The sequence below is a fragment of the Scyliorhinus canicula genome, chromosome 17, assembly GCF_902713615.1.
Source record: "Scyliorhinus canicula chromosome 17, sScyCan1.1, whole genome shotgun sequence".
NCBI classification, from domain to species: Eukaryota; Metazoa; Chordata; class Chondrichthyes; order Carcharhiniformes; family Scyliorhinidae; genus Scyliorhinus; species Scyliorhinus canicula.
Window position 1 is genome coordinate 53,575,014 of NC_052162.1, and position 17,252 is coordinate 53,592,265.

A 17,252-nucleotide genomic window follows, 5' to 3' on the forward strand; every position below is an offset into this window, starting at 1 on the left:
AGCCAAGCCTGACTAAAGACAACATTTCAAGGTGTTAGTGTTTTTCATCCTCACTTGAAAAATTATCATTTAAGGTAAAGTGGTTTACAGCCCAATGCAATGTTGGCATGATCAAATTAAAATTAAATGTTTGATTAATGATTCAAAATTTGTCTGACAGCTGGAATCAATTATTATATTTTCACTTGAATATAAAGCTGTTGTTGTCCTTCAAATGCTGCCTGCAAATCAGTGGTATCTTTTTAAGATTCTTACCGTATATTGTAAATGACTCATGCAATCTTTACAATGCTTTCAATTTATTCCACCTCCATGTTGAAATTTCCATTTAATTTTCAACAAAAAAACCACAACAATGATAGGCATACAATCATATTGTTCCAGACATGCAATAGTTATTTCTTCTTCATCCCTTATTATATTACAAAAGGAAGGAGGACATTCCATTCCACTGACTAGTGCCAAGAATAAAGAAAATAGCAGGGCAAGGCTGAAAGAAGCTCTCAAACTCAGCAAGCCAACAATTTTCTTTCACTCCCTTCAAGATCAATAAATAAAACAATCTGTGCCCTATTGTAAAGAAATGAGTTGAATGAGGCTTTTTTTTCTGGGTCTGCACTTTTGTTCTGCTATTGTACTGTACCAAACGCCGACGCAGTCCAAGCTACTACTGGCTGTGCATTGACGTTTTGTGAGGTGGGGGTGCAGTCAGGGTGGTGCAGGCTTTGGGGCTTTGATACTGCTTCCTGTAGTTCTGCTGTCACGATGGTCTGCCAGCGGCGTGTTTCTTGGCCGCGCGTCGTTCACTGTTGGGGGGATTCTATGTTCCCGCCGACTGTCAATGGGGTTCCCCATTGTAACCACTCCACGCGACCAGGAAACCTGGGGGCAGGGATGAGCTGCCAGCTGGAAAAGTGAAGTGCTACAACCGGACAATACAGGCCGATATCTCATGCTCATCTGTCTTGTGCCATCCTCACACACCCACTGTAGCTTGTCTGAAGCCACTCTGTGATATGTCTGTTGTCCAATTAAACCCAAGTCAACCCTCTTACTGATATGCTCCAGTGTGCCCTCTTGAAGGGTTCTGTGTAGATTTTCAGTTAAAATCAAATGGTTGAAACACTGACATTTTCTCTTCTGGATGTCACTTTTTGATCTTGCAATTTCAAGCACCTCTTCATTTGTTTTATGGTATGTAAATGGAATTTTAAACAAATATCTTAACATCCATAGGCCTTTATTTTCTTCCACAGATCTTTACTTATTGTGCAGGTTTCTGAGGCACAGAAAAGTGGATAGAATGGAGCATCTTAGCGTTTTTTTTTCCTTTGTTACTTTCCTTGTTGTCAACACATACATCTTCACAAAAACACTTCTGGCTATCCTTATCTGTCTTCTGACTTTGGTATTATTACGGCTACCTTCATCTTGTTACCATTTGTCGCTAAGAGGCAAACCTATCTACTTGTTCCAGTGTAACACCGTCCACTTCAACCTTCACTTTAGTTTCTACTAATATATTCCTTCCATCTACCATTGTTTTGTCTTTGTCTTTTTGGTGTTGAATCCATATTCTAAACTTTTAAATTGTACTTTTAGAGGGCCTCTTCTGGGGCGGAATTCTCCGACCCCCCGCAGGGTCGGAGAATCACCCGGGGCCGGCGTAAATCCCGCCCCCACCGTGGCCAGAATTCTCCACCACCCGGGAATCGTCCGGAGAGGGAATCATGCCCCGCCGATCGGCGTGCCCCCTGCGACGATTCTCCGGCCCGCGTTGGGCCGAAGTCCCGCCGCTGACAGGCTCTCCCGCTGGCGGGAATTGGAGCACCTCTGGTGCCAGCGGGATTGGCGGTGCGAGTGGGTCCCCAGGGTCCTGGGGGGTGCGCGGGGCGATCGGACCCCGGGGGGTGCCCCCACGGTGGCCTGGCACGCGATCGGGGCCCACCGATCGGCGGGTGGGCCAGTGCCGTGGGGGCACTCTTTTTCTTCTGCCGCTGCCACTGCCTCCAGCATGGCGGAGGCGGAAGAGACCCCCCTATGCGCCGGTGGTGATGTCAGCGGCCGCGGACCGGCGAAGACCTTTCAGCCAGCCCCGACGCCAGGCGGCGGGCGCAAAAGGCCATTGCCGCCGGTTTTGGCGCCAGTCGGCGTGGCGGAAATCACTCTGGCGCTGGCCTAGCCCCTAAAGGTGCGGAGATTGAGTAGACTGGGACTGTACTCATTGGAATTTAGAAGGATGAGGGGGGATCTTATAGAAACATTTAAAATTATGAAGGGAATAGATAGGATAGATGCGGGCAGGTTGTTTCCACTGGCGGGTGAAAGCAGAACTAGGGGGCATAGCCTCAAAATAAGGGAAAGTAGATTTAGGACTGAGTTTAGGAGGAACTTCCTCACCCAAAGGGTTGTGAATCTATGGAATTCCTTGCCCAGTGAAGCAATAGAGGCTCCTTTATTAAATGTTTTTAAGATAGAGATAGATCGTTTTTTGAAGAATAAAGGGATTAAGGGTCATGGTGTTCGGGCCGGAAAGTGGAGCTGAGTCCACAAAAGATCAGCCATGATCTCATTGAATGGCTCAGCAGGCTCGAGGGGCCAGGTGGCCTACTCCTGTTCCTAGTTCTTATGTTCTTCTCTTCTTTCATAAGGGAGTTTCATTTGGAACAACCCTGATTTTCTTTCGTCTCACTTCACATCCATAAACAAGAAGGTGTTTTTGATTTTTGATTTCTTCTTCTATTAGTGGTGGTGTACTTTCCCAAATCCTTCAGTATGGAGTGATCCAATCCTCCAGCAAACTTGAGACCAGGGTGAACCCCGGAATATAAGCTTCTCCATTGAGTGGGAGGAGGCCCACCCAGCTGGGGCTGGTTGGAGCTCTGTTTAAAGACTGGCATGCACAGAGAACGGTATTTTGGTTGTCCCAATGGGACTGTGCTATGTAAATCATTTGCTGCCGTGGGCAAACTTTATGTGACCTTGGTTAAAACCTATGTTCTCCTTACTGGGGTCTTTGGGTCTTGGTCGGGGCAGAATCAGAGGGTTGGTTTATTTTCCATACACTCAAAAAGATGGGAAGTGGGTTCGCATTTTTGCATTCGCACAATAAAAAAAAATAAGGGAAAGAAAGGAGTTCAGGGCCAACCACAGATAAGAATTATGGCTTCATGAGTTCAGAATCCAGAATCAAAATGTCCAATGGTGCATTCCTTCAGAGCTGAGCAGGCTGCAACTGTTGCAGGGTGATCCACTTTTCCAGAAGCAATTTCAAGATGGAAGAAGGCATGCAGAGATGAATTAATTAGTCTTATAGGCTACAGAATACAGAAGTTTTAATGTTCCAGTGGAATTCAGTGTAAATTTGGGACAGAAAACTTTAACCTAGCCCAAGATCTTTGCTGCTAACTGTTAGGTGGTAAATGGTAGACAGAGGTAGACTAATAGCCTGAATTCCTGCTTCTTTTCTGAGGTTAAACAGTGACTGAAGATGGAACTCTTCATTAAAGCAATTCAAACAACTCAAGTCTCAGTTATGTGGCAGGGTGGTTTCGAATTGAACTCTTCAGCCAATGCGGCCCCTTGTCAAAACCCATTGTTTTATGAGCAGGTAACTAGAGCTGTTAACACGGTGTTGGAGACGAGGAGTCGCAAATAGCTCTTCCTTTGGCCACAGTTGACTGGTGCAGATATCTTGTCTGCTAGAATGTTGTGTTGGCTTCGCTGGAATGTTTATACAATGCAAGACATATCACATTTCAGGAGTTTAAGGAGGTAACCTTTGTGCATTTCTTAAATTGCTCAGAAACCTCCAGAACTGCCACCATGTGGTCAGCTGCAGCCATTTTATCAGTCCAACTATTTGTCTATTTTAAAAAAAACATTTTTATAAAGTAGCCACGATAATATTGACAAATGCATAGAAATGTTCCTTAATCTAATCATGAAACTGGTTGGATCGATTTAGATGCATATAATAGCTCCCTCTAATATACCTCAGCATGTACCTTAACTCCATTTCTGCTGCAGCGTAGATTTAACTTTCCATTTTTCACTTCAGCTGCTCTTTATTGTATTCAAGTGAAATTAACAATTTACCAATTTAGTGCAGGTTGAATACGGCAGATTTTCATTCATAAGGAGCTAGGTGAAGCTCCTTACGTAAATTTGCCTTGAGACAACAAAAACAAAACACTTTATAGTCCCATCTGTCTCGGATTTGTACCAAGGTCTTAGAAATGCCAGCACTGTCTGTCAGCTATTGTAGTTGGCTTTGAGATCTTTTATGTTAAACAAGAAATATACAATGATTTTAGAAATTGTTACAATTCATTTATGAACCAACCTGATTTGAAATCCTCCAATTAAATTAATTATCAAATCAATTTTCTCACCAAATTGCGGAGTAATTCCTCATGTGCCCAAACGTGGTGGCACGACAGCGGAGTGGTTACAATGTTTGCTGATCCAGCCAGCCTGAGGTCAAAGCTAAATTCAGCACGACAATGTTTATTGATGAAGGCATTGAAAGTCATCGTCATAGATTCATCGGTCCCAATGGTAATCATCATCGCCAGCGGTGGGAGGTGAGAGAGGGAGTATAATCATAATAACCATTATTATTGTCACAAGTAGGCTTACATTAACACTGCAATGAAGTTACTGTGAAAATCCCCTAGTCACCACATTTGGGTAGACTGAGGGCGATTTCAGAATGTCTATTTCACCTAACAAGCACGTCTTTCGGGACTTGTGTGAGGAAACCGGAGCGCCCAGAGGAAACCCACGCAGACACAGGGAGAACGTGCAGACTCTGCACAGTGACCCAAGCCGGGAATCGAACTGAGGTCCCTGGCACTGTGAACCAACAGTGCTAACCACTGTGCTACCATGTATGTGGATGAGGTGGTAGTTGAGTAGGGTGGCAAGTAGGTAGGGCAGTAGATGGGTAGGGGCCAGGAGAGCAACATGCTGTGTGGTTAGGGTGGCAGGTGGGTGAGGTGTTAGGTGGGTAGGATAGAAAATCGATCAGGTGCTAGATGGGTAGGTGGCAGCTGGGTAAGTTGGCCAGTGGGTGAGGTGGTAACACAGGACTACTTGTGTGCCAAACAGCATAAGCAGAAAGTAATAGACAGAGCTAAGCGGTTCTGCAATGATTGCATCAGACTTAAGTTCTGCAGTCCGGACAGATCCAGCCGTGAGTGGTAGTGGACAAATAAACAACTCACTGGAGGAGGAGGCACCACAAATATCCCCATCGCCAATGATGGAGGAGCCCAGTACATCTGTGCAAAAGGCAACACTGAAGCATTCGCAACAATCTTCAACCAGAAGTGCCGAGTTGATGATTCACCTCCGTCTCCTCTGGAGGTCCCCAGCATCACAGATGTCAGTCTTCTGTCAATATGATTCACTCCACGTGATATTAAGATACAGCTGAAGGCAGTGGATAATGCAAAGGCTATGGGCCCTGACAATATTCTGGCAATAGGACTGAAGAACTTGCCGCATGCCGAGTCAAGCTGTTCCAATACAGCTACAACACTGGCATCTACCCGGCAATGAGGAATATTGCCCAACTCTGTCCTGTACAAAAAAAAAACAGGACAAATCTATCATAATATCCACTCATGTATATCATGAGATGCAGACAGGCAGTGATTGACACACAGGATAACCAATGAACACACACAAAACAGAACAACCAATCACCAGACAGGACACCACCACTATAAAGCCCATAGGGCATTAATGTTCTCCCTCTCACAGGACACGGCTAGGGAGATAGTCGCAGTGCACAGGCCAATGAACATCATCACCATGTGATAGAGAGCTAGTCTGGTCAAGCCGGTGTTATCAGTTAGGTTAACAGAGTGTCAACCCACAGTACATTATGTACAACAATCAACAGGTTCAATAAAACAGTGTTGGACCATCTTCTGTGTCGGAAGCCTGTTTCTTGTTTTACTGTATCCATTTGCAGTCGATGTTAGACCAACACAGATAACACATCATGGTACCAGAGAGCTATTAACTCTAATGAACCTACCTCGAGTGAATCTGCAACGACCAGCACGCAGCCATCCAGCGGCATGGAAAAGATCCAACCTCCTCCGCAACTCCGGATCTCCGGCAACCTCGGCGCCAACTGGAAAGTCTTCAAACAGAAATTCCTCCTGTATATCGAGGCCTCCGACCTCGAGGCAACATCGGATGCCCGAAAGATTGCGCTGTTTCTGTCGACTGCATAGGACCACGCCATCCACATCTATAACTCACTCACGTTTGCCGATGGCGAAGACAAGACAAAGTTCAAGATGGTTCTGCTGAAATTCGACAACCACTGCGACAGTGAGGTCGCAGAACGGTACATCTTCCAACAGAGGCTTCAGGGTAAGGATGAACCTTTTCAGTCCTTCTTGACCCATCACCACTATAAAGCCCACAAGGCATTAAGGCTCTCCCTCTCTTACAGGACACGGCCAGGGAGATAGTCGCAGTGCACAGGCCAATGAACATCATCACCATGTGATAGAGAGCTAGTCTGGTCAAGCCAGTAGAGGTTATCAGTTAGGTTAATAGAGTGTCAACCCACAGCAAATTATGTACAGCAATCAACAGGTTCAATAAAACAGTGTTTGACCATCTCCTGTGTCGGCAGCCTGTTTCTCGTTTTACTGCATCCAGTTGCAGTCGATGTTAGACCAACACAGATAACACATCAAAATCCAACCTGGCCCTATCAATCTACTCTCTCTCATGAGCAAATTGATGGAAGGAGTCACCAACAGTACTATCAAGCGGCACTTACTCGGCAAAAAGATGCTCAGTTTGGGTTCTGCCAGAGTCACTCAGCTCCTGACCTCATTACAGCCTTTGTTCAGTAAGAAGTCTCACAACACCAGGTTAAAGTCCAACAGGTTTGTTTCAAACACTAGCTTTGGGAGCACTGCTCCTTCCTCAGGATTCACCTGAGGAAGGAGCATTGCTCCGAAAGCTGGTGTTTGAAACAAACCTGTTGGACTTTAACCAGGTGTTGTAAGACTTCTTACTGTGCTTACCCCAGTCCAACGCCGGCATCTCCACATCATGGTTACCAGCCTTGATTCAAACATGGACAAAAGAGCTGAATGGCAGAGGTGAGGTGAGAGTGACTTCGCTTGACACCAAGGCAGCATTTGACAAAGTTTGGCATCAAGAGCCCTAGCTAAACTGGAGTCAATGGGAATCAGGGGGAAAACTCTCTGCTGGTTGGAATCATACCTGGCACAATGGAAGATGGTTGAAGGTTAATCATCACAGCCTCAGGACATTACTGCAGGAGTTCCTCAGGGTAATGTCCTGGGCCTAAACATCTTCAGCTGCTTCATCAATGACTTGCCTTCCATCATAAGTGGGGATGTTTGCAGATGACTGCACAATGTTCAGCACCATCCGCAATTCCTGAGATAATGAAGCAGCCCATGTCCAAATGCAACAAGACCTAGACAGTACTCAAGCTTTGGCTGACAAGTGGTAAGTTACATTGGTTCCACGCAAGGGCCAGGCAATGACCAACTCTTACAAGAGAGGATCTAACCATCGCTCCTTGACATTCAATGGCATTGCCATCGCTGAATCCCCCACTGTCAACACCCTGAGGGTTCAGAAGCTGAATTGGACTAGCCATATTAATACAGTGGCTACCAGAGCTACCCAAAGAGTAGGAAACCTACTCCGAGTAACTCACGTCCCCAAAGCCTGTCCACCATCTACAAGGCACAAGTCAGGACTGCAATGGAATACTCTCCACGTGCATTGTTAAGTGCATCTCCAACTACACTCAAGAAGGTGACACCATCCAGGACAAAGCAGCCCACTTGATTGTTCCTTTTTCCACAAACATTCAAACTCTCCACCACTAATGAACAGTGGCAGCCGTGTGTACCATCTACAAGATGCACTGCAGTAACTCACCGCGGTTCCTTAGGCAACACCTTCCAAACCCACGACCACTACTATCTAGATGGACAAGAGCAGCAGGTACATGGAAACACCACCATTTGGAGGTTCCCCTCCAAGTCACTCACCCCCCCAACTTGGAAATATATCACCGTTCTTTCACTGATGCTGGGTCAAGATCTTGGAACTCCCTCCCTAACAGCACAGTAGACAGGCCTAAACCTGAAGGATTCAAGAAGGCAGTTCACCACCACCTTCTGAAGGGCAACTAGGGATAGACAATAAATGCTAACCTAACTAGCGACGCCCACATCGAGTAGCTTAATTTTTTTTAAAGTGGGTGAGGGGTAGATGGGTGAGTCATAGGTGAATAGGGCGGCAGGAGGGTGGGGTGGTAGATGCATGGGGTGGCAGGCAGAAAGGATGGTAGGTGGATAAGGTAGCAGGTGGGTGAGGTGGTAGGTGAGTAGGGTGACAGATGGGTCACGTAGCAGCTGCTGAGGTGGCAAGTGGGTTAGGTGGCCGCTGGGTGAGGTGAGCTGGTGGGGGGGGCGGGGGGCGGGGGGGGGGGGCGGGGGGGGGGGGGGGGGGAGGAGTGGGGGACAGGTGTCAGTTGGGTAAGCCGGTGGTGGGGTCCGAATGAGTCAGTGTGAGTGATTGGGGGGGTCAATTCTGTAATTACTCAGACGCAGACTAAAATGTTTCTGTCCAGCCCTTTCTGAGTAACTATTCTGGTGAGTCCCGCAGAACTGTCTCTGGCTGCAATTCTCCAGCCTCGTTCCACGCTTGCCCAAGCGAAACGAGGCCGGTGAATAGCAGGAGAGGCCGAAAACGCGAACCGCGCCAGGCACCAAACAGTTTGCGATGCAACCGGCCCACTCCCCTAGGCGAAATCGGGATCTCACCGTAGAGTGGTGAGAAAACAATTATCACCACTTAAGCACTAGTCCCATACAATTAACAGGAGCCACCCCATATCCAACGCCCCCCATCATTCATCAGCTTCCCTTGAAAGTGGTCACACTGGCGCCAATTAGCACTCCTTAAAATCGTGAACCTGATGGAAAGGCTTCTGTGAGGAGCCAAGGAGGTGAGTAGCCATCTTTGCTCACAGGCAAGGAGCCGGGCGGCGCTGGGCCTGCCACCCCAGTGCTCAGCGGGGAGTGGGGGACCCTCGGCTGGGAGTGGGAGACCCTTTGCAGGGGTGGGCCACCATGGAAGGGTGGGGGCAGCGTTGGGGTGGCAAGCAGGGGGCAACCGCGTGTGCACCACCATGCCAACCCCAAGGGGGAAGCCTTGTCCCTGCCCGTCTGCCCCACCAACCACCCATAACCCCCATCGACTGCCAAGGCCTCTGGCCGTGCGGTTGAAGGCTATTGATAAAAGGGAGTTTTTAATCGTGGTTAAGTGAGCACTTCACACAACCCAAGTGGATTCTCCTGGGTAGGCGAGCCATGTAGCATGTAGGAGTCATTGCCTAGAATCCTAATCACACCCTGATGCATGGATACAGTGTATGAACTCTGCAGAGGCAACACCACACACTCAGCAGCCAATATCCAAACACCCAGGGGATGGGATATAGCTCCGGGGACATGTTCATGGCCAGAGGGTGGATAAATGCCATGGAGTGGGGGGGGGGGGGGGGGGGGGATGCCTGGAGACTTGGACCAAGGGTTGCCCCACATTGTGGAAGAAAGTGACAGAGGCATCATTCTAGTTGTGCACAAGGGTGCTTATTGTGTGTAACAATTCCCAACTCTCCCGATGGTGGCTCCCCATTCCCATCCACTGCCTACGCCCCCACTACCTCTCCCACTGCCCTCAGTGATTTTCAATGTGCTTTGCCTTCCTAGTTCTACCATTACGTCTCGGTGTGTCCCCATGATGCACATCGGAGGTGGAGACAGCCAGCTGCTTACCACATCCCTGGCAGGCAGTCTCTGGGGCCAGAGGGCCCCGGCTCACTTGTCAGCGGCATGTGTACAGCCGTGCCACCTGTCTCGTGTGCTTGCTGCGAGTCATGGCCTCATCAGAGGCGTGGAACCTGGGCGAACTGGTGGCCACTCCATGGGAAGGGTCTGGGTTAACACTCAGCTCCTCCTCCTCCCGCTCGGTGCCCACAGGGCCCTAGGTTACCATGGAATAGAGGGGCAGCTGATTTGAATCCCTGCTGCCCCTGCATCATCTGGGTCTGCCAGTGGTGGCAGCTCCCCATGGTCTGAACCATTATGTCGACGCCCTCGGCGATGTTCCTCAATGACTGGGACGTGCCCTGCAGTGCCTCGGCAATGCCCATCTGCAACTGGGATAAGCTCCGTAATGCCAAGGCCATTACTATCTGAGAGTGGGACATGTCCCACAGAACCTCATCAAGGTCAGCCTGGTACTGGATGACACCTCCCAATGAGACCCTCAGCCACGTCCGTCACCGACTGCTCAACGCCTTGGTCACCTCCACTGGTGCCGATTTTGTTTCCCTAGCAGTGTTGGTCTTGGTGCCACGCATTGCTGGCGACATCTCCTGCGCCCATAGCTTCTGGGACTCGTCCCAGGCAACACTGGCTGCCCTGTGACTGAACCTCTAGGAGCCTCAGGGGACAGGACATCCCTCCTGGCCTCCACTGCATCAAGCCTGGAGCTTGGCCAGATCTGCATGCTTGAATCTTGAAGCCGGTCTCCTGGGTGCTACTGTTGTGAGCTGGCTGGGGTTGACTGTGCTTGGTTTAAGTGCTGCTTGACATTGTTAGCGGGAGGCTGGCGAGCGTGGTACCCATGAATCGGCTGGTGAGCCGTAGGGCCTCGTTGAGTGGACCAATTAACATTGAATAGCATTGACGGCCTCACTGGGCCATGTGCCGGGAAGCCCTCGGCAGTTCATGCTCGCTACCGCACTTAGAAATCTTTCCGCAGTCTTTTTACTTTGATTTTATTTTTCAACCTCTACGATTATCTGAAAACATCCTAATTTGCTATTTTATTCCAATCGGCAGCTCCCTAAATTTGCATTTTTCCAATTTTCATATTATTCTATCATGGCACATTTTTCATTCTGCCAACAAACAACGCCATTAGATGTAACCAGACCTGCCGAGGCTTTCAAGCATTTTCTCTTCTCATTATGAATTCAATATCTCAAAGAATAGGTTTCACTGAAAACGCACTCGGAGGTTGCTTTTACTCCTCTAAGTGCTCCTCTGCTCAGCATTTTTAATGTTAAAATTGCTACCAGCTGTGAAACACAGTAGTTCCTATTTGATGGTTAAGTTAGGGCTGTTTGATTGCTCATGGCATTGTACATGGTAAGAAAGTATTGTCATTTTCATATCTGTCTCTGATGCTTTTAGATTGCTGATTATCTCTGTCGCTCCCTTCTGTTTACTCTCTTTCTCTCCTCTGATATTTGTTTTACCCTTAACATGTATTTACTGCTTCTTGGGATGTGAAAGGCTTTGACAAGGCTAGAATTCATCTCCAATGCTTTAATTGTGCTTGAGAATGTACTGGTGAGTCACCTTCTTCAATTACCATGGGCATTGGCACATCCATATTGTTGTTTGGAAGGGAGATCCAGTGGGAGTGAAGGAATGGTATTATGGTCCGAGCATGGTGTGTATCTTGAGGATAACTTGACGGGATACATCTGGGAAATGTTCCACATTGCTGGGTAGATGTTAGTGTTATAGCTGTACTAGAACAACTTTGCTGGAGTAAATCTAATTTTCTGAAGATTCGTACTTGTGATGGTAGTGATCTCATTATTAGGTGTGTCTGGAGCTGCTCCTGGCAAGCTCTCCTACATTCCCCATTGAAGCAGGGCTGATCCTTCCACGTCAGTAATAGTGGAGTGAGGGCTTGGCCATGAGGTTACAGATTGTGGTTATATATAATTTTGCTGCTGCCGATCACGCACAGCACCTCATGGTTGCCCAGTTTGAGCTGCTAGATCGGTTCTGAATCTATCTAATTCAGCACGGTGGCAGTGCCACACAAAACAATGGAGGGTACCCTCAGTGTGAAGATAGACTTTGTCTCCACAAGAACTGTATGGTGACCTGCCAATACTGTTATAGACAGATGAATTTGTGAGAAGAATGAGGACAAGGTCAAGGAGGTTTTTCCCTCTTATTGCTTCTCTCACCGCCTGCCATTGGACTAGTTAGGGCAGATACCTCCTTCAGGATTTAACCAGTTCAGTATGTGCTACTGAGCCTCTTCTTGATAATGGATATTCAAGTTCCCGACCCAGAGTACATTCTGTGACCTTACTACCCTTAGTGATTCTTTCAAGAGGTGTTCACCGTGGAGGAGTATGGATTCATCAGCTGAGGGAAGGTAGCAGATGGCAATCAGCAGGAGGCTTCTTGTTGGTGTTTGACCTGTTGCCATGAGACTTCACCAGATCTGGATATTGAGGTCAACAGGGCCATTCCCTCACCACTGTGCTGCCACATTTTGTGAATCTGTTCTATTGGCGGGACACATACCCAGGAATGGTAATGGAGGAGTCTGAGAAATTGACTGTAAGGTTTCATTTGGTGAGTATGACCATGCCAGGCTGTTGCTTGACTGGTCTGTGGGACAATTCTCCCAATTTTGACGCAAGTGTTAGCGAGGAGGACTTTGCAAGGTCGACTGGCAGGGCGTGCTTTTGTCATTTCCGGTGCCTGGGTCAGTGCTGGGCGGGTCCATCTGCTTTTATTCTTATTTGACTTTTCCATATCAGTTTGATCCATCTGGCTGGCTTGTTTGGCCATTTCGGAGGCCATTTCAGAAGGTAAATTAAGAGTCAACCACCTTATATGGGTCTGGAGTCACATTTAGGCCAGATCGGGTAAGGATGGCAAATTTCCTTCCCGAGAGACCATTGGTGCACCTAATGCATTTTTATGACAGTCCAACTGTTTCATTATCATTGTGAATAAAACTAGGGGTGCGATCTTCTGACGGGACAGAACCCCATAGCGAGTGCGTTTAGCCAAATGTTTCCCGGTGCACGGAACGCCAAGAAACACCGCGCTATCAAACACCAATTTGGGTAGATATGGGGCCTTGGTGGGGAACAGCACTACGAAGCTGCACTTTGTCCTGTTTCAGCATTGAAGACCTCCACTCGCCAGAGCTCCTCAGTGCAGAAGGAAAATGGGAAGCCATTTTTAAATCTCTCGATCCCCTGGAACATCTCCAAAGCCCCAACTCGCCGATAAGCTAGTCCCCTGCCACTGCACCCTCCTTCCCCCACACCCTCCTGCACAAACACATGTCCTCTTGTGATAAAGGCAAAAATACCATTATCCTTCCTAATTGCTTGCTGAACTTGCATGTTAGCTTTCAGTGACTTATTGCCGAGGGCATTATGAGCTTGGCTGATTATCTTAAATCGGCCATTAGTGTAACTAATAGCGCACTCAGGATTGTTTGGCAAGCAAGTGGTTCGCCAATTATGGAATCACTTCTCACAGTCGATGTTTTGTTTTGGGTTTTGAAAACACGGCCTGGTTGAGTACTGTCTGTACTCTGCCTATTACAAATAACCAAAGGAACATACTGTTTGATTAGATCAGCCTACTGCAGATATTTTAAAAATTTGCATTAAATAATCTGGACTGTGTTATTTTGATGGCAACTTAAAAATAAATTGATTATTTGATTAAAATAATACCAATGAGAAAATTTAGGCTTTCAGTGATTGCTGATTATTATTCTTAACTTCACTTTGAATGGAATGGAATGGCTGTGTTGCTATTTTATTCATGCTATTCCAGATGAAAATTGCTGTTTGGTTTATATTAAAAACAATAACAATTAAGAGCTTCCTTTCAAAAACTATAATCAAGCCTTAGCAGTGAAAAAGAGCTGGGCAGAAGACAGCAATGCTTCGAACAGACAACAGTACATAACTAATGTCTTGCTTTAAAGCTTGCAGCAGTCCAATTAGAAACTAGCCAAGAAACAAAAAAACAACAATGGGCCTCCAATCATCAGAGACCTACTCAGCTGAAGGTGGAAACATGTACATATTATATCAAGATTTAAGACATCAAATTTGGTCTCATTTCTTTCCTTTTGCAGAATTGCATCCTCTAGGATTTGGGATTCCCTTATCGCAAGTCATCCTGAATGACTGTGCACGTAAGAAGAAGCAAGATGCAGTGAAGGAAGGCCGGAGAGATTGCCTGGACTTGGAGACAACAGTAATGAGATTTCGGGCCAAGAACCAACAGAAATATGTGGATGACAGCGATGCGTTCCTGCAGTCAGCATCAGAAATAGTAAATGAACCCCTCTCTCCGACCTTTCTGGATAATCTTTCTAGAGGCCACAGGCGGGTATGTAATTTTTCCCATGTTGAGAGTCAATTTGAACAAGAAAATAAATATCAACATTTGAATGAGTGATGAATGAGCCAACAAATAGTGTAGCAGCATAGGATAAGATTTGATGGTTGGATCTGCTTATTGGGTCCGGAAATTTGTATTTTTAATAATCTTTATTGTCACAAGTAGGCTTACATTAACACTGCATTGAAGTTACTGTGAAAAGCCCCTAGTCACCACATTCTGGTGCCTGTTTGGATACACACAGAGAGAATTCAGAATGACCAATTCACCTAACAGCACGTCGTTCGTGACTTGTGGGAGGAAACCAGAGCACCCAGAGGAAACCCATACAGACACAGGGAGAACGTGCAAACTCCGCACAGACAGTTGACCCAAGGTGGGAATCGAACCTGGGGCCCTGGCACTGTGAAGCAACAGTACTAACCACTGTGCTACCTTGCTGCCCGTATTTAAGAATGCTATTCAGTCAAGGATATTTGGTATTTACCATGTTGTATTATTGAAAGTTGTGACAGGAGTGTCCCATGACATCCATGGTGGTGTTTCCTGATCTATAAGTGTCACTAAGAGGCAATAACCAATATATATGGATGAATCACACCACATGAATTTCCATGGAAAGTGAAACTCCCTTTCAAATGTATTTTCTCCACTTTCCATTGATTGTTCTCACAGCACCATGTGTCATCTCCAACCAGGATAATCCTAAAATAAACCAGTATCTAGGTTTTGAACAATGAAAGCAGAGGCTAGGAGGTGCAGACAATTAGTTGCAATGATTCCTACTCCTGCTGCGAATCACTTGATTTTATTTCTGACTTCACTGCAGAGGTTTCTGTGGTTTGAGCCCACAGTTTAAGGTGCTGATATGATTTGCCATTTGCTCCAACTAGCTGTGTCAGTATCAAAGTCCTATCTAACGAGAGTGATAATAGCAGTAATAATAATCTTTTATTGTTGCAAGTATGAAATTACTGTGAAAAGCCCCTGGTCGCCACATTCCAGCGCCTGTTCGGGTAAGCTGGTACGGGAATTGAACCCGTGCTGCAGGCCTTGATTCTGCATGACAAACCAGCTGTCTAGCCCACTGAGCTAAACTAGTAGGAAGCCATGTTACTGTTTCACACTAGAGCACAGAAATAATGTGAATATATTGTCTGGGCGGGAAAGTCTCCGCGGGTGAAGAAGGCGATGTTGGAGAGGAACCGCAGCGAGGGAGGGCTGGCGTTGCCGAGTCTGGTCAATTATTACTGGGCGGCCAACATCGCTATGATAAGGAAGTGGATGGTGGGTACGGGGTCTATTTGGGAGCGGGTGGAGGCGGCTTCGTGCAGGGGCTCCAGTTTGGAAGCCCTGGTCACGGCTCCTCTACCGCTGCCGCCGGCCAAGTACACCACCAGCCCGGTAGTGGTGGCGACCCTGCGGATATGGGGCCAGTGGAGGAGGCATGTGGGGGAGATGGGGGCGTCTGTCTGGGCGCCAATCTGTGACAACCATCGGTTTGCCCCCGGCAGTATGGATGGGGGGTTCCGAGTATGGCGGCGAGCAGGGGCGGGAAGGGTGGGTGATATGTTCCTGGAAGGGAGCTTCGCGAGTTTGAGGAGCTTGGAGGAGAAATTTGGGTTGGTAAGGGGAAATGATTTTAGATACCTACAGTTGCGGGACTTTGTTCGTAGACAGGTCCCATCTTTCCCGCGCCTCCCGCCAATGGGGATCCTAGACAGAATAGTCTCTGGGAGGGACGAAGGGGAGGGTAGAGTCTCGGGTATTTATAAGGTGCTCATGAGGGAGGAAGGGTCCCAGACAGAGGAACTGAAACTTAAATGGGAGGAGGAGCTAGGCGGGGAATTGGAGGATGGGCTGTGGGCAGAGGCCCTGAGTAGGGTAAACTCGACCGCGACATGTGCTAGGCTCGGGCTGATCCAATTTAAGGTCGTTCACCGGGCCCATATGACGGTGGCTCGGATGAGCAAATTTTTCGGGATAGAGGACAAATGCGCTAGGTGCGCGGGAGGACCAGCGAACCATGTGCACATGTTTTGGGCATGCCCTGAGCTGAGGGGGTACTGGGAGGGATTTGCGGGGGTCATGTCCCAGGTGCTAAAAACAAGGGTGGTGATGAGTCCAGGGGTGGCAATTTTTGGGGTTTCGGAAGACCCGGGCGTCCAGGGGGAGAAAGCGGCCGATGTGCTGGCCTTTGCTTCCCTGATAGCCCGGCGACAAATATTATTGGCGTGGAGGGACTCAAAGCCCCCGAAGACTGAGTGGTGGCTTGCGGACATGTCAAGTTTCCTGGGGATGGAAAAAATTAAGTTCGCCTTGAGGGGATCTGTGCAGGGGTTCACCCGGAGGTGGCAACCATTTATTGACTTCTTTGCGGGAGAGTGAGCGTCAGCAGGGGGGTGGGGGGAGGGGGGGGGGTAGAGTAGAGTAGGAGGGAAAATATGGCGGGTAGTACGGGTGGGAGGGGAGCGGGCTTGTGCAATACGGTACGATGGAAGTATTGAAAGTACGTGGATGTTTGCAGATTTTTGCCTTTTTTGCTTCCTTTCTGATGATGTCTGTAACTGTTTATAAAGCCAAAAACTACCTCAATAAAATTGTTTATTAAAAAAAAAGAAATAATGTGAATATAAAGAGATCACAGAATTTAAAAAACATCATTGCAACATGGCATAGAAAGTCATACATCCAAATTTGCAGATGATATAAAATTAGATGGCATTGTAGACAGCCTAGACAATGGCATAAAATTGCAAGCAGATATTGACAGACTAGGTGAATTGCACAATTGTGGCAGATGGAATTTAATGTAATCAAGTGTGAGGATATCTATTTTGTACCAAAAAAGGATAGAGCAGAGTACTTTCTAAATGTAAAGATGCCGGGTGCAGTGGATGCCCAAAGAGACTGGGCGATTCAGGTGCGTATGTCTTTAAAATGCCAGGAACAAGTGCAGGAAATGCACAG

At 47.4% G+C, this 17,252-nt stretch overlaps 1 protein-coding gene across 3 annotated transcripts in view; it reads left to right on the plus strand.

Moving 5' to 3' along the window:
- The window catches only part of arhgap36 (Rho GTPase activating protein 36), a 312,849-nt gene that overhangs the window by 232,862 nt on the left and 62,735 nt on the right, over positions 1-17,252 (plus strand). For all 3 annotated transcript variants that reach the window (XM_038775246.1, XM_038775244.1, XM_038775245.1), the window contains exon 4: positions 14,014-14,270. In XM_038775246.1, coding sequence (XP_038631174.1) covers positions 14,014-14,270 — 257 coding nt within the window. The remainder of the gene's footprint in view (positions 1-14,013; positions 14,271-17,252) is intronic.